Source organism: Podarcis muralis, chromosome 17, assembly GCF_964188315.1.
Source record: "Podarcis muralis chromosome 17, rPodMur119.hap1.1, whole genome shotgun sequence".
Taxonomy (NCBI): domain Eukaryota; kingdom Metazoa; phylum Chordata; class Lepidosauria; order Squamata; family Lacertidae; genus Podarcis; species Podarcis muralis.
Window position 1 is genome coordinate 7916097 of NC_135671.1, and position 23354 is coordinate 7939450.

Sequence of the window (23354 nt, forward strand, 5' to 3'; positions counted from 1 at the left end):
CATGGAAAGGGAGGTGTCAAAGATTACACCCAAACTCTTAACGGACGCTGCTGGCACTAATTGCGCCCCCCAATCCCAAGGTCAGGAAGCCTTTGGTATGGCATGGTGGAAGTTCAAAGTACCTGTTTCGGGTCAATTTCCACTTCTTTCTACAGCTTCCACATTTTCACCCCACCCCCCCTTTAGGACAGTATCATACTTCCAGTATTTAGACCAGAGCTTTCCAAACTGTGTGTTGCGACACGTTAGTGTGTCGGCTGCACTGTGTAGGTGTGTCACGCGAACGCTGCCTGTGCTCCTCCCAGGGCTGGAAACGGTTTAGTTTAACCTCCAGTTTGCTAGTAAAACTGAATTACTGTGTTGGGAAATGATGCCTGTCTAAAACGTGTGTCACCAACATGAAAAGTTTGGAAAGCTCTGATTTAGACAATACTAAGTTATTAGCTAACTAGGCAACATAGTGCCAGAATTGGTGTTAATATGCTCAGACCACTTTGTTCCTATTGGCATTCTTGCTGCCACATTGTGCACCAGCTGTGAAGCCGCATGTACATCTTATTCTATTATTCTGATCTAGAGGTCACTGGAACAAAGAGGACTGAAGCTGGTTCATTAAATTCGGTGCCAGTTTTAGCCTTGCTGTGATTTTCTCTACATCTGTAAAATTTTAATTTGAAGTGTTGTAGAAGGTCCTTATTAGTACTGACATAGACATGAGGATAAACCCACTAATACGCTAATGTCATTATATACATCTGTGTCTCTATAAAGACTGATAACAGACTAGGGAGGTTGAGGAAAGGAAATGTTGTTTTCCAATGAGATTCCCTTATCATTCAAGATGTGTTCATTCAATATATATTATTTCAGGATACGGGAAAAGTTTGTGCTTTCAGTTTCCACCAGTTTATACAAGAGGAATTGGAGTAGTAATCTCTCCCCTTATTTCTTTGATGGAAGACCAAGTACTACAACTTGAGTAAGTCTAGGCCTGCCATGAAGAAATGGGCTTGTCTTCATTTTATATATTGTGATTCTGTGTCTATACGATGAAAGCAGCCTTGTGATGAAAGCAGCCCTAAAAGGTGGCCTAAAACATATTTTAAACCAATAAATCGGAAGACTTGTTGTCTTTTCCTAGCCGCATCAAACTTTGAGGATATGTTTGTCTCTGGTTTTTTAAACTGTAATCCACAAAATGTCCAAACCTATCAAAAAAGTGTGGCATAAAACAAATGTAGCACCTTTTCTCTCTTAGAGGTGCTGTCGTCTTTCTTTTCTTCATTGCAAAAGAGATGTTCCTGGGTCTATTTTTTTCCTTAAAGCTTCTTTAATAAAAAGAAATGAACTAGAAGATTTTATATTTCTGTAGCGGAGAATTTCATTTTCTAAGACATACGATGTCAGAACCATGCATCGGATGTCCCCAAGAAGCATACCCTTAATGTAGTGTTGAACTGGAAATGTGCATGAGGAAATGGCGCCAGTTTTATCTCCCACCCCACTGCACCAAAATCCCTTTTCCGAATGCACGTTGGAAGTTCAATTGTTCCTCTACATATACAGTGGTACCTTGGGTTACAGACACTTCAAGTCACAGACTCCGCTAACCCAGAAATAGTACCTCGGGTTAAGAACTTTACCTCAGGATGAGAACAGAAATCGCGCAGTGGCAGCGGGAGGCCCCATTAGCTAAAGTGGTACCTCAGGTTAAGAACAGTTTCAGGTTAAGAACGGATGGGGCGTTTGCCCTCCTGGGTAGGTGACATCATGCTGGGTCATAAGGAAAGGGTTAAATGAGTGTGAAGTGATTGGCAAGTGGGAACCCAAGGGGAGGAGTTAGAGTTGGAGTTGTTGAGAAGTCAGTCGGGTGATAGAGAAGAGAGAGGGAGGATAAGTCTGTGGGTTGGGATAGTTTTGATGTGAGAGAGTGAGAGAATCTGTTAAGAGGAGTCAGACAGACAGTTGGGATAATCAGAAGTTACAGTGGTGCCCCGCAAGACGAAAAACTCGCTAGACGAAAGGGTTTTCCGTTTTTTGAGTCGTTCCGCAAGACGAATTTCCCTATGGGCTTGCTTCGCAAGACGAAACGTCTTGCGAGTTCTTGCGAGTTTGTTTCCTTTTTCTTAAAGCCGCTAATAGCCGCTAAGCCACTAATAGCCGCTAAGCCGTTAATAGCTGCTAAGCCACTAATAGCCGTGCTTCGCAAGACGAAAAAACCGCAAGACGAAGAGACTCACGGAACGGATTAATTTCGTCTTGCGAGGCACCACTGTATTAGGAAGGTATAGGCTGGTAAAGTAACTAAGGTTAAGAAACTGACAAGATAAATGATCTGAAACCATAAACTTGTTAACGCTTATAAAATAAACTTGTTTATTTGGTTTGATGTTAACAACTGTTTGGATGTTAACAACTGTTTACCTGAAGAGAAACGGGATGGTGGCAGTGGGGAAGCAATCACAGTGGTGGCACAGGGATCAATAGACCGTCAAACGTCCAGGGACCCTTTGTGATCACCACAACGGACTTCCAGAACAAATTAAGTACTTAACCCGAGGCACCACTGTAATACTACTCTAGAAGGCAAAGTGATAGATGGGAAGTGAAAACGTAAAATGTATCTTACTTTTTATGGCGAATTAGTGAAAGCCCTGCTTAGAGAACAGCCACTGTGCAGTCAGACAGATTTTTACTGTTTCTAGCCAATGGGTATTACAATCTAAATCATAAAAAAAACTGTGGTGTTTTCTTGTAGGATGTCAGGAATTCAAGCTTGTCTACTTGGATCAGCACAGTCAAAGAATGTCAGAGGGGAAATCAAAGCGTAAGCCTTGCCTTGTCTTCTTTTTTTGGGGTGGTCAGGCAAATAACGTGCCTCTTCTTAGGCAGAGTCCTAAAGTTGCTTTTAAAGAACTTTATAAAGTACAGTAAACATGAAAGAGCAATTTCAAACATAAAAAAGCTGAACTTGAGCTCACAGCTGTTTTCCCCTCTTTTTTCTAGGGGCCACTATAGAGTTGTCTACATTACCCCAGAGTTCTGTTCGGGGAACTTGCCATGGCTTGAGGAACTTGACAGAACAATTGGTAAGTGGGAATAGTTGATAGTGTTAAAAAAATTCAGAAGAGATTGCTGCTCTTGGAATTGCTAGGAGTTTTATCTACAGTGGTACCTCAGGTTACATACGCTTCAGGTTACAGACGCTTCAGGTTACAGACTCCGCTAACCCAGAAATAGTACCTCGGGTTAAGAACTTTGCCTCAGGATGAGAACAGAAATCACGCGGCAGCAGCGGGAGGCCCCATTAGCTAAAGTGGTCTTCAGGTTAAGAACGGACCTCCGGAACAAATTAAGTACGTAACCATAGGTACCACTGTATTGGAATCTAGTTTCTTATAAAACACCTATGAGTTTTCACAGAAATAACAACAAAAAACACGTGGTATCAAAAGAATGCTTTTTAGAATGCCCATGGGCTCTGTAGACTGAGTCAATTTTTCTGAAAAGGTGAATTACCGTATTTTTCCCTCTATAACACGCAGATTTTTTCTCCCAAAAAGGAAGGGGAAATGTCTGTGCGTGTTATGGAGCGAATGTGTGGTCCCTGGAGCCAAAAAATCAAGCAAAGGTCAAATCGCTCTTCACGGAGAAGGGAAACCTGAAAAGAGGAAGTGGCAGCTTTCCTGTATTCTGCCTCAGGGTCTTACTGCCCACCCTTCTCTGTTTCGTTGCTGTGATTGCTGAAACGGAACAAAGAGCAGGGAAAGCCCCTCCCCTCCAGGCAAGCAGAGGGGAAAGTGTTGTACTGCTGGGGGAGAGGGAGAGAGAGGGGGGGAGGGAGAGGGAGAGAGAGAGAGAGAGAGAGAGAGAGAGAGAGAGAGAGAGAGAGAGAGATGGCTGGCTTGGGGGGGGGGGAACTTTTGCCTCCCACCCGTTAAATCCCTCTCCAGCATTCTTAGCCAGCTGCTTCTCTGCACACCCCTCTCATGTCCCTTCTTTGTTTTTCCTTCGCTCCCCACTTAAAATGTGGTTACAAAGCATAGATCAACATGGATCCTCAGGATCTTTGCATTGGGTCACCCCAAATTCACCATCAGATCACATAGCATGTCCATGGCTACAGCCTGCACCAAAAAAATCACGCACCCACTGTTGCCTGGGGCTGCAATGGTGCAAAAACGTGGTTAAAAAGCATGGATCCACATGGATCCTCAGGATCTTTGCATTGGGTCACCCCAAATTCACCATCAGATCACATAGCATGTCCATGGCTACAGCCTGCACCAAAAAAATCACGCACCCACTGTTGCCTGGGGCTGCAATGGTGCAAACACGTGGTTAAAAAGCATGGATCCACATGGATCCTCAGGATCTTTGCATTGGGTCACCCCAAATTCACCATCAGATCACATAGCATGTCCATGGCTACAGCCTGCACCAAAAAAATCACGCACCCACTGTTGCCTGGGGCTGCAATGGTGCAAAAACGTGGTTACAAAGCATGGATCCACAGGAATTATCAGGATTTTTGCATTGGGTCACCCCAAATTCACCATCAGATCACATGTCTGTGGCCACAGCATGAAGCACAAAAATGATACATCCACTGTTTCATTCAGAATGTTTTTTCCCTTGTTTTCCTCCTCTAAAAACGATGTGCGTGTTATGGTCAGGTGCGTGTTATAGAGCGAAAAATACGGTATTATTTTCATTTCATTACATTACATTACATTACCCTGCCCATCTGGCTGGGTTTAAAAACTTCCCTAAACAGGGCTGCCTTCAGATGTCTTCTAAAAGTCGGATAGTTGTTTATCTTCCTGGTTCCCTGTAACCTCACTTCTCGCAGTGAGGGAACTGCCAGAAGGCCCTTGGAGGAGGACCTCAGTGTCTGAGCTGAATGATGGGGGTGGAGATCCTCCTTCAGGTATGCTGGGCCAAAGCCATTTAGGGCTTTAAAGGTCAGCACCAGCACTTCGAATTGTGCTTGAAAACATACTGGGAGCCAATGTAGGTCTTTCAGGACCGGTGTTATATGGTCTTGGCCATATAACTCAAATATCCAAATATGGCTGGTGACATCCGAAGAGGTCTTCCAGCCTCCAGAGATTGTCATTCTAGCCCTTACCAAGAGGAAGTTAATTGGGCCCATATGGAGCAGCTTCTTGCCTAGTGGTAAGGATAAGTAGGTTATATATGAAGATTTAGCAACTGGTTGTTTTGTGATTTTCGAGTGGTGGTCAAATACTGGGCCCCAAAAGCTTTCAATGTAAGGACACAGCCACCACATCTGGTGGATAAAGCACTACAGCCTCTCCTCAATGGCATAGTCATGTTCTTGTAGTTCAGCTGAATTGATGTCAAGTTCCACCCATGAATGATTTTCGAAGCAGTTGCACAAACCTAAGACTGAGATGGTTTTAAATGGGGGCTGCCTCAGAATCATAGTGCACTAATCCCCCTATATTCCCCTTCCAGACCTGTTTCAACCCTACCAAATTCCCATAGCATGTCATAGAGCAGTAGATTAATTCCCTGTGGCTGAACCAATGGAAGTGTTAGGTTTCAAAGGCTGTTAAAGACCTATCCACACTTTCCCTTTCGGCAATTGCCCTTGTAATTGAGCCAAAGATCCCTCTCAGCAGGGAAGGAGGTGATCAGCTTTTCACATGACAGTGGTTTCCCATTTTGAAACAAGCCTCTTAGTCTTTTAATGCTCACCCACTTCCAACTTTAGAAATGAGCATATCTTTTCAGACACATGCAGTCTTGACGATTTAGAACTGTATAAAGGAATGGGAACAGATGTTTGCACCAGCAGCTCCTAACTCTAAAGCTCCTAACTCTAAAGGATTTTCCAGGGAGAGCATACCAAAATAGAGTGCCTGCCATCGAGGAAATTGCAGGCTATTCTTCAGTGTATCATTTCAGCGTTATTAGCAATTAAGGCACTGGTGTTGCCAGCAAACCACACAGTATGACCTGAGACTGGGAATCCCCAACCTCTCTACCTTTGATTTACTGCGTGTTACTCGCTGCCACCCATCAAAAAAACAAAGATCGTGGCCACTGGTCCCATCACCTCCTGGCAAATAGAAGGGGAAGAAATGGAGGCAGTGAGAGATTTTACTTTCTTGGGCTCCATGATCACTGCAGATGGTGACAGCAGCCATGAAATTAAAAGACGCCTGCTTCTTGGGAGAAAAGCAATGACAAACCTAGACAGCATCTTAAATAGCAGAGACATCACCTTGCCAACAAAGGTCCATATAGCTAAAGCTATGGTTTTCCCAGTAGTGATGTATGGAAGTGAGAGCTGGACCATAAAGAAGGCTGATCGCCGAAGAATTGATGCTTTTGAATTATGGTGCTGGAGGAGACTCTTGAGAGTCCCACGGACTGCAAGAAGATCAAACCTATCCATTCTGAAGGAAATCAGCCCTGAGTGCTCACTGGAAGGATAGATCCTGAAGCTGAGACTCCAATACTTTGGCCACCTCATGAGAAGAGAAGACTCCCTGGAAAAGACCCTGATGTTGGGAAAGATGGAGGGCACAAGGAGAAGGGGACGACAGAGGACGAGATGGTTGGATAGTGTTCTCGAAGCTACAAACATGAGTTTAACTAAACTGCGGGAGGCAGTGGAGGACAGGAGTGCCTGGCGTGCTCTGGTCCATGGGGTCACGAAGAGTCGGACACGACTAAACGACTCAACAACAACAACACTCGCTGCCACCCGCCCCCATCCCCAGCCATACTTTCTTATTCCAGTGACAGAAATCTACCAAATATTTTTGCCATTGCCACAGAGAAGAGGAAGGATTGTCTATAGGCAAAGTCTGGAACAGAAACAAAGATCTTTGGGAGAACCATTACTATGAAAGCTTAATCCCTTTCTTTAAGTTCTAAAAGGAGGGTCAAATTTTCTTCTTCTCATTTGGGCCAAGTTGTTGATTGTAAGTACTCCAAAATACCTTGGGAAGAGAGCACGGCCTTAGCTGATAAGGATATTTGGTCTTTCCAGCTAGTGTTGAGACTTGGTTAATTGCAGCTTTGCATCCTTAACTTCAAGGCCAGCTACTGTATGGAATCTGCCTCAGGGTCAGATAAACAGAGTAAGCTCTTATCAGAGAAATGACTTATGGCATGTTCTTGGTTGTCCACCTGGGCTCCGCCGATGTTTACATTGGCTCTGATCCAGTCAGCCAAGGTTTCTGTTAATTGAAGTCCCTCTTGTCTGTGCTCTGTACTTCTGAGAATTGCAAGAAACTTAATGTGGGAAAGGATGTAGGAGTGCGAGGATAAGATAACTTTTTGTAGACCTTGACTTATGGGAGCATTGGGAAGGTTCAGTGGAGAGCACATTTTTCTTTTTCCCTTTCTCTTCTGCAAAATGTCAACATAAGTTTGCAATTAGGTTGTAGGGTTTTATTTCTGCCAAGTGACAGCTGCTTTTTAAAAAAAAACTTTAGTAAAGAGGTGGCTAACCTGTTGGGAGTAGTTGGAGTTCCATGACATCTGGAGGTCCACAGGTTAATTTGAGGTTCCAATCAGCATTAAAGCTTACTAGAATAATTTCTGGCATAAATGTTAACTGGGTCGTCTAATCAGGGTTCAAGTTTGCTCATTAGCAACCCAGTTGCCCTACTGTAGACAAACAGAAATCTAGGCAGGAGTTTAAAGGCAGACACAGAGGTTTTATTATACTAATTCAACCAGATCCATGCCTTTCTGAACATCGGCTGGGCTACAAGTGCAGGTTTCTTCTGAGTAGACTTCGGATCTGGAAGCCTCCTTGCAGCAGGGCAAGCACTTCTCTACTGGTTCATTGTCTTTCACGGGGCCCACCTTTGTCTTAGCTATACAGTGGTACCTTGGGTCACAAACACTTCGGGTTACACACTCCGCTAACCTGGAAGTAGTTGGGGCACCTTGCACAGTCCTGCTGTCTCTCGGTGTCTAATATTCTTTGCCTGACCGTAGCTTTTGCCTGGTCCAAACCCAGACTTAGAAGGGCTTGAGGGGCAAAACCCAATTTCCGGAGGGTGTTCAGGACTGCAGTCTGCCAGCCCGACTGGAATTGGTCACAGAGGATCAATGGGGCTATCCCTCGGGTGAGCAGGTTCAGTGTCAGCCATTTGTAAATTGATGTTAGGCAGATGCTAGCCTCCACTCTCATCATCCCCGTTTCCAATCTAACCCATGCGTTTGAGACACATCTGGGGACTTGGAGGAGAGCTCTGAGAAGTCTGGATTGAACTCTCTCAAGTGGGGAGAAAGCAGAGGAAGGCGGGTTCTTTAGATGTCCCTTTTATAAAGAGGCACGTAGTAAGATCATGGATCCCCTACTGGTGAGGCTCGCCCACCTCCCGCAAAAGCAAAAATTTGACCTTTTGCTGTTGGGCAAAGATCAGAAGATGACCTGGATGGTCGCCAGATTCTGTCTACAGATCTGTAGGCGCAGACCATCGCCCAACCCAAAATAGTCCGGCATGAAAAGCCCCAAACACGGTTCCATGGGTGATTCCATGGGTGATTCTGAGACAGTTTATTGTTGCACATGGTTTTCTAAATTTAGTGTTGTATATTGTTTTAATTGTCTGTTTTAACCATATTTGCACAGCAGTTTTTAACGTTGTGAGTGTCCTCTATTTAAGAGGATTCTACTCTGCAGCCTCTTATAGTTGTTTTATCTGCGAGTTTTTTAGTTTTTATGCTCTTACAGCTGTTTTAACTGCGTGTCTTTGTTGGTTTTTAGCTCTTATCGGTTTTAATTATTAGTTTTTTATTTATCCATTATCTGTGTTTAATCTTGTATTTTATTCAGATGTTTTATGCCTGTTTCCTTGTCCTCATTTGCCCTAACAATTATCGGTCAAAAATCCCAACTGCTATTTTATCTATATGCTTTTTCTTAATCCTGGTCTGTGACCGTAATAAAGTTCATTCATTCATTCAACCTGGAAGTAGTGCCTTGGGTTAAGAACTTTGCCCCAGGATGAGAACAGAAACTACGCACCGGCAGTGTGGCAGCAGCGGGAGGCCCCATTAGCTAAAGTGGTACCTCAGGTTAAGAACGGTTTCAGGTTAAGAATGGACCTCTGGAACGAATTAAGTTCATAACCAGAGGTACCACTGTAGAGGTCCAGAAAAGAATCTGATCCACAGTGCATATAGAGGTTTGCTCCAGATGAGGTGTCTGTAAGACTGGATTAGTTGGGCTGCTTTAATGGGTTCTTTAGGTGTGTCAGGGCTTACTGCAGCATCCTGGGCCTCTTCCTCAGATGAGGTACACCCAGAGGTCTGGGTCACTCTGGCTTCTGACATCTGCTAATTCAAAGTAGACTACTTGCATAAGTGGTTAAATTTGCAAAACGTATATACCAATTGGCTCTGAAATCTATACTGTCGTAAGTGCTCTGTAACCACATGATCGGGCCTGTCTTAACTCATCTTAGGCATCACCCTGATAGCTGTTGATGAAGCTCACTGTATTTCTGAATGGGGACATGACTTCAGGAATTCTTTCAGGTCTTTGGGGTTGTTGAAGAAACATCTTCCGAAGGTACAGTATAGTCATTGCAAGAAATTTTTCTGATTTAATTTTTTTGAACATAGATCAACTTTAACAAAACAAATGTTTGATCTCTGTGCGCTGTGTATAGTTTTTGATCATTCCTTGTGTTTCCATTTCGGATGGGCAGCTTGCTACATCAGGCACAGGCAACCTCAGCCCTCCAGATGTTTTGGGAGTACAATTCCCATCATCACTGACCACTGGTCCTGCTAGCTAGGGATCATGGGAGTTGTAGGCCAAAAACATCTGGAGGGCCGAGGTTGCCTATGCCTGCGCTACATACTCTTCCCTCTGTGATTACACATTAATGTGCATACTAGCATAGGCTCAATTCAGAATCATGCCAACCATAAATTATGCTAAAGATGGTTTGAACTTCCAGGTATATTAGCTGTGGTTATCTGCTCTTGTTTTCCAACTACTCGGCACTCCCAGAGGCCGAAGCACTATAAAAATGGAAGAGCAGTAACAGCCACAATCCCCTTTTGCCAATCTGTACATCATGCTGTACTGTAGTAAAAAGGTAAAGGTAAAGGTACCCCTGCCCGTACGGGCCAGTCTTGACAGACTCTGGGGTTGTGCGCCCATCTCACTCAAGAGGCTGGGGGCCAGCGCTGTCCGAAGACACTTCCGGGTCACGTGGCCAGCGTGACAAGCTGCATCTGGCGAGCCAGCGCAGCACACGGAAACGCCGTTTACCTTCCCGCCAGTAAGCGGTCCCTATTTATCTACTTGCACCTGGGGGTGCTTTCGAATTGCTAGGTTGGCAGGCGCTGGGACCGAGCAGCGGGAGCGCATCCCGCCACGGGGATTCGAACCGCCGACCTTTCGATCGGCAAGCCCTAGGCGCTGAGGCTTTTACCCACAGCGCCACCCGCGTCCCTTGCTGTACTGTAGTAGGCACATGCAAACTGGTTTCCAACCTTGGCTTCTGATTCTGGTGTGCTGGCTGCCCGCAAACCATGGTTTGCCAAAACAGACAACAGACTAAATCATAATTAACCCTGGTTTGGCAAGATGGCTGAATTGTGCTATTGAGCTTTGGGGCTATAAGAAAAAATTAATGGTCTGCGGAAAGGGGAGTGTATGATCCTGCAGCTCACTCCCAGTCTGGAGAGCATGACATGCACATGGACTCTTAAAGGTTGCCTCACAACCTTTCGGGGGAGGAAGGGAAGTGGTGGGAGGAAGGCCAGAATATGGATCATGATAACCTGTGTGAATGTTCACTGTAACTGCAAATGTTGACATTGAAGGAGAAGGTGATGATGGATATTTCCTAGACTCCTCCTAGAATTCTTCTGGGAAACTTAATCTGACCCTACTGAAAACAATGTGCTTTATTCATGCATATATTTACACTTTCCACACCAATTAGAGTAAATTAAATCAGAGTCCCCGCTTATTCTTTATTCCTTAAATTTTGGATTATGATATAAAAAGAGTTTAATGCTTTGATTTCTTTTTATCCATCACCTTTACATTTCCCAGATTTCTGCTTCTTTTTTCTTTTCAGGTTCCCATTGTTGCATTAACGGCAACAGCAAGCCCTTCTGTCAGAGAGGACATCATAAACTGTCTGAACCTTAAGACTCCCCAGGTCACATGTACCAGCTTTGACCGGCCTAATTTATACTTAGAAGTAGTAAGGAAAACTGGAAATATCATCGTGGACATACAGCAGTTCCTTGTTAAAAAAGACAAGTTAGTGTGTTTTGTCCCTCCTTCGCCCGCAAATTTTGTGTTCCAAGGTTACTGCTGGAAAGAAACGTTTATAAATATTTATTTAATTTTTTTTTTTTTAATAAAGGCTCTTCTACTCCAATAACACTTTCCCCCAACTTCTGAAATGTGTTGATAGTCCGCAACAGTAGATCAGTATTTCCCCCCCAAGTTTATTATGAGATTAATAGAGCCAGTATTCGAGGAGAAAATCTACAAGAAAGATTTGTCACAAGGCTAACGTACAGTGGTGCCCCGCAAGACGAATGCCTTGCAAGACGGAAAACCTGCTAGACGAAAGGTTTTTCCGTTTTGGAGGTGCTTCGCAAAACGAATTTCCTATGGGCTTGCTTCGCAAGACGAAAATGTCTTGCGAGTTCCTGCAGGGTTCCCCCCCCCCCTTTTCCCAAGCCGCTAAGCCGCTTATCAGCTGATCCGCTAAGCCGCTTAACAGCTGATCCGCTAAGCCGCTTATCAGCTGATCCGCTAAGCCACTAAGCTGCTTATCAGCTGATCCGCTAAGCCCGCTAAGCCGCTAATAGCGCTAAGCCGCTAATGGGCTTGCTTCGCAAGACAAAAAAACCGCAAGACGAAGAGACTCGCGGAACGGATTCTTTTCGTCTTGCGAGGCACCACTGTATTTTCTTTGTTCGTTCCTTGGATATCCTAATGATCTATGTCACATGCAGATGCTTTCTTCTTCTTTAAATTCTTAGATTTAGTTATGAGTTTGAAGGCCCCGCTATTGTTTACTGCCCATCAAGGAAGACAACTGAACAGGTAGCTGCAGAGCTGACAAAATTAAACATTGTTTGTGGAACATACCATGCTGGCATGGGAATCGCAGCAAGGAGAGACATCCACCACAAATTCATGAGAGATGAAATTCAGGTATGAAGGAAATGCTGTTTGCTTGTCATAAGATGCTATGTGGTTGTATTTTGTGGGATATACAGGGGGAAATTAGGAGGAAGCATCATAGTCGCTAAATATGTCCCAAGGTCCCACCTCCCACTTTCCTTCCAAGCTCAGCAGCCACAATCCAGCATAAGTTAGCTCTGACTGTGTCCCAGTGACATCAATAAAATTTAAACTGGTTGCAACTAAGGTTGTGATTCCGTGCACACTTAACCTGGGAGTGAATCCAATTGAATTCAGCAATACCTCTGACCAGTGGCAGAGGAACCTGGGGCGGGACGCCCAGCCCGGTGATGCACACGCGACATCCATACGTAGGCTGCCCTGGGTGCCACTCGGGGGGGGGGGGGTTGACAAGATGGCCTTCCTCAGTATGGGTGCCACTCACGCGAGTTGTACGGTTGCTGTGCGAGCGGTACCCATACTGACTGCGTGCACCCTCAACTGCTCTACAGCTGGGGGGAGGCAGGGGCCATCTTGTCACACACACACCCCCCAGAGTGGCGCCCCCCCCCCCACTTCGTAAGCCCCTGCCTCTGACTATATGTTCATAGGATTTGGCTGCATGGCTTGTTCTATTGCTTTAAACTGGATTTTCAGGTAGTACCTTTTACTGGGCTGTGCCCAATATAGCTCCAGTTTGGCTACAGTGGTACCTCAGGTTAAGTACTTAATTCGTTCCGGAGGTCCCTTCTTAACCTGAAACTGTTGTTAACCTGAAGCACCACTTTAGCTAATGGGGCCTCCTGCTGCTGCCGCACCGCCAGAGCCCGATTTCTGTTCTCATCCTGAAGCAAAGTTCTTAACCTGAAGCACTATTTCTGGGTTAGCGGAGTGTGTAACCTGAAGCGCATGTGACCTGAAGCGTATATAACCCGAGGTACTACTGTACTTTGATTTCACTGCCTTTAATGAGTGCTTTGCAACTGGAGACATAGCCATAGTATATACTTTATGTAGCTGGACACATTAAACTGTTGTAAGCACATCAAATTTTTTCCATGCATCAATATTAAAGTGGAGTTAAAAACTGATATGGTGGTTGTTTTTCAGTGTATAGTAGCGACTGTAGCTTTTGGAATGGGCATCAATAAAGCAGACATCCGGACAATTATTCATTATGGAGCGCCAAAGGAAATGGAATCGTATTATCAGGAAATTGGAAGGGCTGGTCGTGATGGGCTCCCTGCCTCTTGCTATGTATTATGGACGCCAGGTGACATGAGTTTCAACAGGTAACCAATACTACTGGCCTACCATGCTTTCCTCTCTCCTCATGTACTTACAAGGAGGAGTTTGGAAGCTTTTGCTTCTGATTTCAGAGAACCACATTTTAACTTGCCAGCCCAGTCTTAAACTGTTATTGTTTAAAATGTTATTAACGTTTGCTGGAGGAGACTCTTGAGAGTCCCATGGACTGCAAGAAGATCAAACCTCTCCATTCTGAAGGAAATCAGCCCTGAGTGCTCACTGGAAGGATAGATCCTGAAGCTGAGACTCCAATACTTTGGCCACCTCATGAGAAGAGAAGACTCCCTGGAAAAGACCCTGATGTTGGGAAAGATGGAGGGCACAAGGAGAAGGGGACGACAGAGGATGAGATGGTTGGACAGTGTTCTCGAAGCTACAAACATGAGTCTGACCAAACTGCGGGAGGCAGTGGAAGACAGGAGTGCCTGGCGTGCTCTGGTCCATGGGGTCACAAAGAGCCGGACACAACTAAACGACTAAACAACAATGTTTACCCATGGTTTGTCTTAACAAGCCAGTTTCATAACCCAGTGTTTGAATGTAACCTTTTTCAAACAAACCATAGTTAAGATCAACCACAGTTTGTTGGGTTTGGGCAACACAAAAAGCTACTGTTGGTCCAAACAATCTTCTATTGTAAATCTTTTTGGGATGCTTCTGAGAGTGTGAAACGATATATAAATATAACAAACAAACAAAAAAAGGTAAAGGATCCCTGACAGTTGAGTCCAGTCGCAGACGACTGGGGTTGTGGTGCTCATCTCACTTTATAGGCTGAGGGAGCCGGCGTTTGTCCGCAGACAGCTTCCAGGTCATGTGGCCAGCATGACTAAGCCGCTTCTGGCGAAACCAGAGCAGCGCACAGAAATGCCGTTTACCTTCCCGCTAGAGCGGTACCTATTTATCTACTTGCACTTTGACGTGCTTTCGAACTGCTAGGTTGGCAGGAGCTGGGACCAAGCAATGGGAGCTCACCCTGTCGCAGGGATTCGAACCACCGACCTTCTGATCGGCAAGCCCAAGAGGCTCAGTGGTTTAGACCTGTGCTAACTAACTTTCAAGCAAAAGCTTCTGAACTCCTTCTGATGGGCACCGAAGAACATGGAGTATGCAAGAGCCCAAGGCTCACTGCATCTTATTCTTGTTACTCTAAACTCTGGTTTAGTGTGATGTCTGAACATGACCATTGAGGTAGTCGGTGGAACTCAGTGTAGCATTAAGTGGGATATGCACACGAGGAATGAGGTCTGCGGACACCCCCCCCCCCATTCATCCCTCACGTGTCCCCTAAACCTGTTCTGGGATTCACCCCCCCAACCCCCAGAGCATATTTAGGGAGTGCGTGGGAGGAGGAGAGAGAGGGGAGTCCTGTTGGGCAAGTGGGCCTAATTCCACACACACACAACAGATAGTTGAATCCCACCCAGAGTATGTGAAACACTTTATATGCTTGAGATGTGTTATAAAATTGTGATATCATTGTTTTTAATGTTACTTTGCCCAGTCAGACTGCAGTTTCTGTCTATGGTGTCAGTCTGTTTTATATAGACAGAATACAGTGGTACATCAGGTTAAGTACTTAATTCGTTCTGGAGGTCCATACTTAACCTGAAACTGTTCTTAACCAGAAGCACCACTTTAGCTAATGGGGCCTCCTGCTGCTGCTGCGCCGCCGGAGCCCGATTTCTGTTCTCATCCTGAAGCAAAGTTCTTAACCTGAAGCACTATTTCTGGGTGAGCAGAGTCCGTAACATGAAGCGTATGGAACCTGAAGCGTATGTAACCCGAGGTACCACTGTATCTGCATATAACTAGAGAAATCATGACAACATGGCAATATATGGACGATGACAATATGAAATTTCAGTGTGCGTTTCCTCGCTCTTCATTTCTTGCTCCGTTTATAGCTATGACCGATTTATATTGCATGAAAAGTATGTGTGTAGGATGTTTGTGCAAATTTTATATTTTCTTGGAAGGTGACAGGGAGATAATGAACGTTTCATCTCTAATTTTCTTCTTCTCTCCCCCACTTTCTTTTTAAGACACCTACTCAATGAGATACGTAATGATAAATTTCGCCTGTACAAACTGAAGATGATGGCAAAGATTGAGAAATACCTCAGCTTGAATAGCTGCAGGAGAAAGTACGTGTTATACTTTATATTTTAGCAAGTAACAATCAGGAGCTGTCAACACAGCTCAATGAAAATCTTTCAAAGTTTTGAAAAGTGCCGCTTGCATTCTGGTACATTTTTGTATTTGCACCTTGAAGCTCATACTTTGAAAAAAATATAGATGCCTGTCTCGGGATGATTCAAGCAAGATAAATTAGCTCCCAGGAGAACCAATTAATGATGGTGATTTCTGCTCATTGTTTTCTTCAATGAATTTAACATGTAAATTCTTGTTCTTTTATTTAATTCCCAATGTTCTCTTGGGTAGAATCATTTTGTCACATTTCGAAGACAAACAACTCCGAAAGGCCTCATCGGGTATCATGGGAACAGAAAAATGTTGCGATAATTGCAGATCCAGGTAAATGTTCCTCCCAAAAGATTAAAGGTTTGGAACTGTCTTCCCACAGCTTAAATGACAAGCAGCAATAAGTCTCTAATGGCTCTCTGTTAATGAAGTTTTCTTCAAATGTTGTTACTTTTAGGGTAAACGGTACAAGATGCCATCCTGCAATTCCCAGTCAAAAGCTAACTCGCAGGATTATGGCTTTAGTTTCAAATTTAAAATCCACCCTTAAAAAGCCAAGTAATAAAAATGAAAAGTTCTTCTTTGAATTTATGTCAGAGAACGACTGTGGGCACTGAGCTCAAGTCGTGAAGGCAAATATTACCGTATTTTTTGCTCTCTAAGACTCACCTTTTCCCTCCTAAAAAGTAAGGGGAAATGTGTGTGCGTCTTATGGAGCGAATGCAGGCTGCGCAGCTATCCCAGAAGCCAGAACAGCAAGAGGGATCGCTGCTTTCGCTGTGCAGTGATCCCTCTTGCTGTTCTGGCTTCTGGGATTCAGAATATTTTTTTTCTTGTTTTCCTCCTCCAAAAACTAGGTGTGTCTTGTGGTCTGGTGCGTCTTATAGAACAAAAAATATGGTAAATCTTATATCCTAAATTCCTTGACCTAACCAGGGCCTCTTCCATAGTTCATGGTTGACCAGCCTGCACTGGCAAAGGCCACATCTGGACACTAGTCAGGTGGTCTTGCAGGCCTGGTAATATGACACAAAGACAGGCTTATACTCCTGCTTGTCCGTCCCCCCACACCCCAGCCTCCTGCAGCATGGCCTTAGACTACAGGCACAACTGCAGCCAGGGATCTAAGGAGAAGGAGCTGTGTACTGTACTCTTGTGCACACCCAAGCATCACTAGCTCATACTTCAGACTTGATTTATGGCTGATGTGCAATAAAGGTTGGCTCCCCTGCCTTGCTTCATGCCTGTGTTTTAATTGCTGTTCTTTCCCCACCCTCCCCAGCCATCCGTATTTACAGTGGAACCTCGGGTTGCGAACGTGATCCGTGCAGGAGGCACGTTCGCAACCCACAGCGTCACATCTGCGCACGCACGTGACGTGCTTCTGCGCATGCACAAAGTGCGATTTAGCGTTTATGCGCGAGCGCTGAAACCTGGAAGTAACCCGTTCCAGTACAGTTAGGCGCGGTCCATAACCCGAAAACACGCAACCCGCAGCGTTCACAACCCGAGCTATGACTGTATAAATAAAATTGTATACAGTGGTACCTCGGGCTAAGTACTTAATTCGTTCCGGAGGTCCGTACTTAACCTGAAACTGTTCTTAACCTGAAGCACCACTTTAGCTAATGGGGCCTCCTGCTGCCGCTGCGCCACCAGAGCCCGATTTCTGTTCTCATCCTGAAGCAAAGTTCTTAACCTGAGGTACTATTTCTGGGTTAGCAGAGTCTGTAACCTGAAGCGTATGTAACCTGAAGCATATGTAACCTGAGGTACCACTGTAGTGGTGGAGAAGCTACACAGAGAGCTGAACCTCTTTGTTTTGCTTTATTTGCTCGGTCATGTAGCTTGAACGGTAGGAATATTATAGTTTAAGACACAATGCAAATGCTCTAAGGATTCGCATCATGGCAACAGATTGCCTGACTGTATTCTTGCATGCCCCGTTTTGGCAAGTACTTTCCCCGTCCCTAGTCAAAACAAAAAAATTCCTTCCAGTAGCACCTTAAAGACCAACTAAGTTAGTTCTTGTATGAGCTTTCGTGTGCATGCACACTTCTGAAGAACTAACTTAGTTGGTCTTTAAGGTGCTACTGGAAGGAATTTTTTTGTTTTGACTATGGCAGACCAACACGGCTACCCATCTGTAACTTTCCCCGTCCCTAGAAATCTATGGACTTTATGCCCACCCACCCCTGTTCTACAGCAGAATCTGAAGTTTGCCTGACCGTGTGGTCTAAGGCGAGTTGTGGAGAAGGGATGGAAGTTCCTTTTGGAGCGAGGATGACAACGCCTCTGCTCACATCTCCATTGCTGTAGCAATTCCTCTTTTCGAACCCTGTTGGTTCACACCTGAGCCACAGACCTGAGCACTCGTGGCATGCGGGATGTGACGCTGATCATTCCTATCAGGCGATCGGCATTATGATGGGGGGGGGGGCTTACATTCCAGGAACACAGCTTTATGTACAGAGGTGCTACATCCATTTTGTTGCGTGCCAGTTAGCAGAGACATGGGAGATTGGGGGAAGCGAGGGCAAACCAGCAGTCAGGGATGATGGGAGTTGTAGTCCAGCAACAGCTGGGCACCCAAGTTTGAGAAACCTAGAGCAGGCTTCCTCAAACTTGGCCCTCCAGATGTTTTGAGACTATAATTCCCATCATCCCTGACCACTGGTCCTGTTAACTAGGGATGATGGGAGTTGTAGACCAAAAACATCTGGAGGGCCAAGTTTGAGGAAGCCTGGCTTAGAGCAAGAAGAGGAAGTTGTGTTTGGACTTGATATCCCGCCTTTCACTCCCCTTAAGGAGTCTCAAAGCGGCTCACAATCTCCTTTCCCTTCCTCCCACACAACACTCTGTGAGGTGAGTGGGGCTGAGAGACTTCAGAGAAGTGTGACTAGCCCAAGGTCACCCAGCAGCTGCATCTGGAGGAGCAGAGACACGAACCTGGTTCCCCAGATTACGAGTCTACTGCCCTTAACCACTATACCACACTGGCAAGGGTGGTTAACTGGTGACTGCCCCGATATTGCTGGACTACAGTTCCCATCATGCCTCACCATTGGCTGTCCTGGCTGTACTGATGGGTGTTGCAGACCAGTAACATCTGAAAGGCCACAGGTTTCCCACCAGAATTTGCTCTCTCTGTGTGCTCTCATGGCACACACACGCACACACTTTTTGACCTCTGTTGTTGTTTTATACATATTACACAAACCTTACTTTTGTTCCTGTGCTTTTAGGAACATTCAACGTACTCCTGTGGTCAATACAGAAGAGAGTTTGCAGGATTTTGGCCGGCAAGCATACCAGTTGATGTCTGCAGTATGTGCCTTAAACGAGAGGTTTGGCATGGGTGTCCCAGTCCTGTTTCTCAGAGGATCTGTAAGTGTTACAGCTTATGGGGTGGTTTGTTAACAGCTCTTTAATCCTCTTGGCTGTCTGTGTGTGTAGGAGGGAAGGAGGGAGAGGTGCTTTTCCTGTGCCTTCTGGTTCTCATTGAAGACCGTCCCAAACTTGAAGAAAAGGAAGCTCTGTTCTTTTGTACAGAAACTGAAAGGCTATGTTTTGTTTTTTTTAAGAGACAGTGTGTAGACTTCTAATTGTTTGCTTATTACATCCAGATATCGCTTCAAACCTTTTGTTTTTAAATCTTTTAAAGCAACAGGAGTTAAAAACAAATCTGTTAGAAACACATTCCTTGATAGAAATGTGTAGGAAGAAAGGTCTGAATCTTAACTGGCTGATGTGCAGCACTTTGGGAGGAAAGACTTACCATATTTTTCCATGTATAAGACTAGGGTTTTTCCCCTAAAAAACAATGTCCAAAATTTGGGGGCATCTTATACAGGGATAGATCTTCCCCCATTTTTTTAAATCGGAGTCCCCAAAAATAGGGGGCATCTTATAGACAGAAAAATTCGGTAATTTCTCGCTTTAACGGTGATGCATTTGTGAAGCTTATGTGTGCTTTGCTGGGGACCATGTGTCATGTAGGAGAGCTGCTTTTGTGCAGTGGTTAGAGCGTGAGCTGCGGGCCAAGAATTCCCTGGTTCAAATCTCAGCTGTAGGTGCCTAAAAGCAAGCCACTCTTTCTGCCTCAGCTTGACCACCTGTAACTTCAATATAATAAGGGCCAGTTTCTTTAGCAGCAGAATGAAGTGGTAAAGCTTTTCCTGGACTGAACTAGTTCTGGCTGCAGTTCAGGATGTTAAATCCCTTCTGTGGGGGGAAATACACCCTGCAGGCAAAAAAACCCCAAACCAATAATAACATGTCAATATAGGCAGGTTTGGTATGTTTTAGGGGAAATATTACCAGTAAGAGCTGTTCGACAGTGGAATTTGCTGCCAAGGAGTGTGGTGGAGTCTCCTTCTTTGGAGGTCTTTAAGCAGAGGCTTGACAACCATATGTCAGGAGTGCTCTGATGGTGTTTCCTGCTTGGCAGGGGGTTGGACTCGATGGCCCTTGTGGTCTATTCCAACTCTATGATTCTATGATTTTATGATTCTACCATAGGAGGGATAATGTAGTTACTCTAGGTCCCAGGAGCTGTTTGAAAAAGTCTGTTAAACTGTTATTCAGCACTTCTCAACACTTTTTAGAGTCTGCTCGTTTGACTTACCAATCTATCAGGGTTTCGAAATACTGCTACAGTCATACCTCGGGTTGAATATGCTTCATGTTGAGCGTGTTCAAGTTGCACTCCGCAGCAACCCGGAAGTAATTACTTCTGGGTTTCGCCGCATGCGCAGACGCTCAAAATGACATCACGCGCATGCCAGAAGCGGCGAAAAGCGACGCGCGCATACGTGCCGTCGCTAAATACGTTTGCTTCTGGATGTGAACGGGGCTCCGGAACGAATCCCGTTCGTATCCAGAGGTACCACTGTATTGAAGTGGATGAGAAAGTAAAACTGTTAGTTGCCTAAACTATATGGCAGGGATGTCAAACTCCCAAGAGACTGCGATCTACTCCCAGAATAAAAAATTGGCAGTGGTCTACCCATTTTTTTTTGGGGGGGGGGGAGAGTTCAGAGTTGTTGAGCTTTTTTTAGGGGGGTAGTCCTAAGCTGTTTTTTTTTGGGGGGGGGCAGGTCATAAATCACTAGCAACAAATCAAACGAGCAGCGATAACTCCGTCTTCTTTTTTACCTATCCTGCGTGAATGAAGGACAGAGCGAGGGGGCTACAGTTATTTTTCCACCGTGGACAAAAATGAGCCCACAACTGACGGCTATCACCCGGGGGTCGACCTGTCAATCACGGTCGACTGGTTGGACATCCCTACTGTATGGGGTCCATTCTATCCCCACAGTTTTTCGAAATAGGAAAACATTAGCATTTTACTTGTATTATAAATTCTGTTTTTACTTGGTTACACCAGTTCAAGAGCACTGGATTTTAACTGTGTGTTTTTTCTAAAAAGCATTTCATTGCTGAGAGTGGGGGTTTGGACACCAAACGACTGCAAGGGTGCCTTGGATCCTAGGTACATTTTATGTGGCCGGGGTGGGGGGAGTTGTGCTTCCAGTTGGCTTTATCTTGACACGAGAGTTAAGAGCATAAGAAAAGCCTGCTGGATCAGGCCAGTGGTCCATATAGTCCAGCATCTTGTTCTTCCAGTGGCCAACGAGATGCCTCTGGGAAACTTGGAAGCAGAACCCACGCACAGCAACCTTCTCGCCCCTTGCAGTTTCCAGTGCTTAACTGTCTCTACTTCTGCCACCTACTCAATCTGGAAGACCAGACTGTACGCTGCTGTTTTAGTTTTCTGTGGACTGCAGAAAGTTCAGCAGTAAACCAGAAAATGCCTTAGGAGGGGCCCTCAAAAGATTATATGCAGTTAACATTTGTACACTTGAGTTTAGAATGCATCAGAAAATTTCCCATCACTTGCACTAAGGGGCTTCTTTTATTGACTTCTTGCGACAGGTGTCTGTGTTCTCTAATTGTTCTTGCTTATTTTCAGAACTTGTTGTGAAAGCTGAATGTTAATTCTAATCAAGTTTTGTTCTGGTTGTAAAGCTTAACTCAGCAGCTTTTTGGGTTTAAAAGTGTTTACGGTTGGAAATACCTTTTACCAATCACGCCCTATGAATATTCATTGTTTACCTTATACAACATTCACCCATAGTTTATGAAGAGTTGTGTTATCCTCAGTTTTGTTCAGCCTAGTAGACTCTTTTGGTAACAATATGCACAGGTGTGCTCCTAGACAGGTTTCAGGTGGGTCACAAGAGAGATCAGATTTCACCTGTTGTTTGAAATTTGAGTCAGTCTTCCGTGGTGAACAAGTCCTCCTGGGAATCTTCAAATTAAGAAGTTGCCTTGAATGAAATCTTATACTACCACTGTTAAAACAAAGAAAAGTGTGGAACTTTAAAATATAGCGGCTGATGTTATTTTGATGCTTGTTAGACTTCAGCAATATTTTTTTCTTGCATTTTAATCTCAAGATTGATTGTTTATTTAAGGGATCTGTGGTTGACCCTTTCAGGGTCTCACAAAAAAGTTAGTTTAAAACATGGTAAAGATTAAAATATGAAATAAGGTCACGGGGAACAGCTTAATAGAAAAAAACAGCAACTAAAAACCACTAGACGCCTAAACAAACACGACAGACTTGAGCTGGCACTTACAAATAATCCCTGCTGCTATCTCCTAACCAAGGCTGAAAATAAGGGTCTCAGACCCTGTGTTAAGCGGCACTGAGCACCAATGTCAATGCAACAACACTGTATTCCTATAATTAGGTTTGCAGTGTGGGTGAGATTTCATGCTCCAAAAGTGAGGAGGTGTGGGGAAGCATGTCTAATCTCATGCCGGTTTTGCATTTGTACCAGCCTCCCAGACACCATGAGATAATCTCCAGCGAAAGTGCCTTACTGAAAAGTGTGACTTAGGTTTTTCAGAAGAAACCTACCGTATTTTTCGCTCTATAAGACGCACGAGACCACAAGACGCACCTAGTTTTTGGAGGAGGAAAACAAGAAAAATAATATTCTGAATCTCAGATGTCAGACCAGCAAGAGGGATCGCTGCACAGTGAAAGCAGCAATCCCTCTTGCTGTTCTGGCTTCTGGGATAGCTGTGCAGCCTGCATTTGCTCCATAAGACGCACACACATTTCCCCTTACTTTTTAGGAGGGAAAAAGTGAGTCTTATAGAGCAAAAAATACGGTATATACTTGTATTTGTTGAACATTCATCCTGATTCATTTGCACAACGGGAAGCTATGCAGCATCCGTTGCTTATTGATCATTGATTCTGATATGTTTACAGGGAGGTTATACAACAAGGTGTTAAGTAATGGTTATCCTGCACTTTCCAGTGCATTTTCTTATTCCTTCCCTTACTGCAAAAAGTTCATTTTTCAAAAGTTACTCTGTTCAACAAGAAGATTATATCCACTTAAATTGCACAATCTGAATTTGTTGGCATGTGATTGAACCCCACCCACAAGACAGCAACAGTCTGGAAGTGGACATAGTAATCCTATAGTGAATCACCTGTTTTTAAATAAAAAAATGATACGTGTGGATGGAAATAAGCTTGCAGTCACATACAGTCTGATAAGGTGTTATGTGTTTTTCCCACCCCAGTACAATCCCAGTAGAATGGTTTCCTCCTGCACAATGCAGCCATGCTGAAAAGAGCTGTCTTTACATAAGC

At 44.6% G+C, this 23354-nt stretch overlaps 1 protein-coding gene across 3 annotated transcripts in view; it reads left to right on the top strand.

The window, feature by feature from the left end:
• Positions 1–23354, top strand: part of WRN (WRN RecQ like helicase) — a 68867-nt gene that overhangs the window by 20679 nt on the left and 24834 nt on the right. For 2 of the 3 annotated variants that reach the window (XM_077920893.1, XM_077920894.1), the window contains 10 exons: positions 871–979; positions 2759–2827; positions 3007–3089; positions 9462–9568; positions 11097–11284; positions 12019–12193; positions 13274–13455; positions 15517–15618; positions 15917–16009; positions 18922–19063. In XM_077920893.1, coding sequence (XP_077777019.1) covers positions 871–979; positions 2759–2827; positions 3007–3089; positions 9462–9568; positions 11097–11284; positions 12019–12193; positions 13274–13455; positions 15517–15618; positions 15917–16009; positions 18922–19063 — 1250 coding nt within the window. The remainder of the gene's footprint in view (positions 1–870; positions 980–2758; positions 2828–3006; positions 3090–9461; positions 9569–11096; positions 11285–12018; positions 12194–13273; positions 13456–15516; positions 15619–15916; positions 16010–18921; positions 19064–23354) is intronic. The other variant, XM_028711886.2, reaches the window with a different exon arrangement.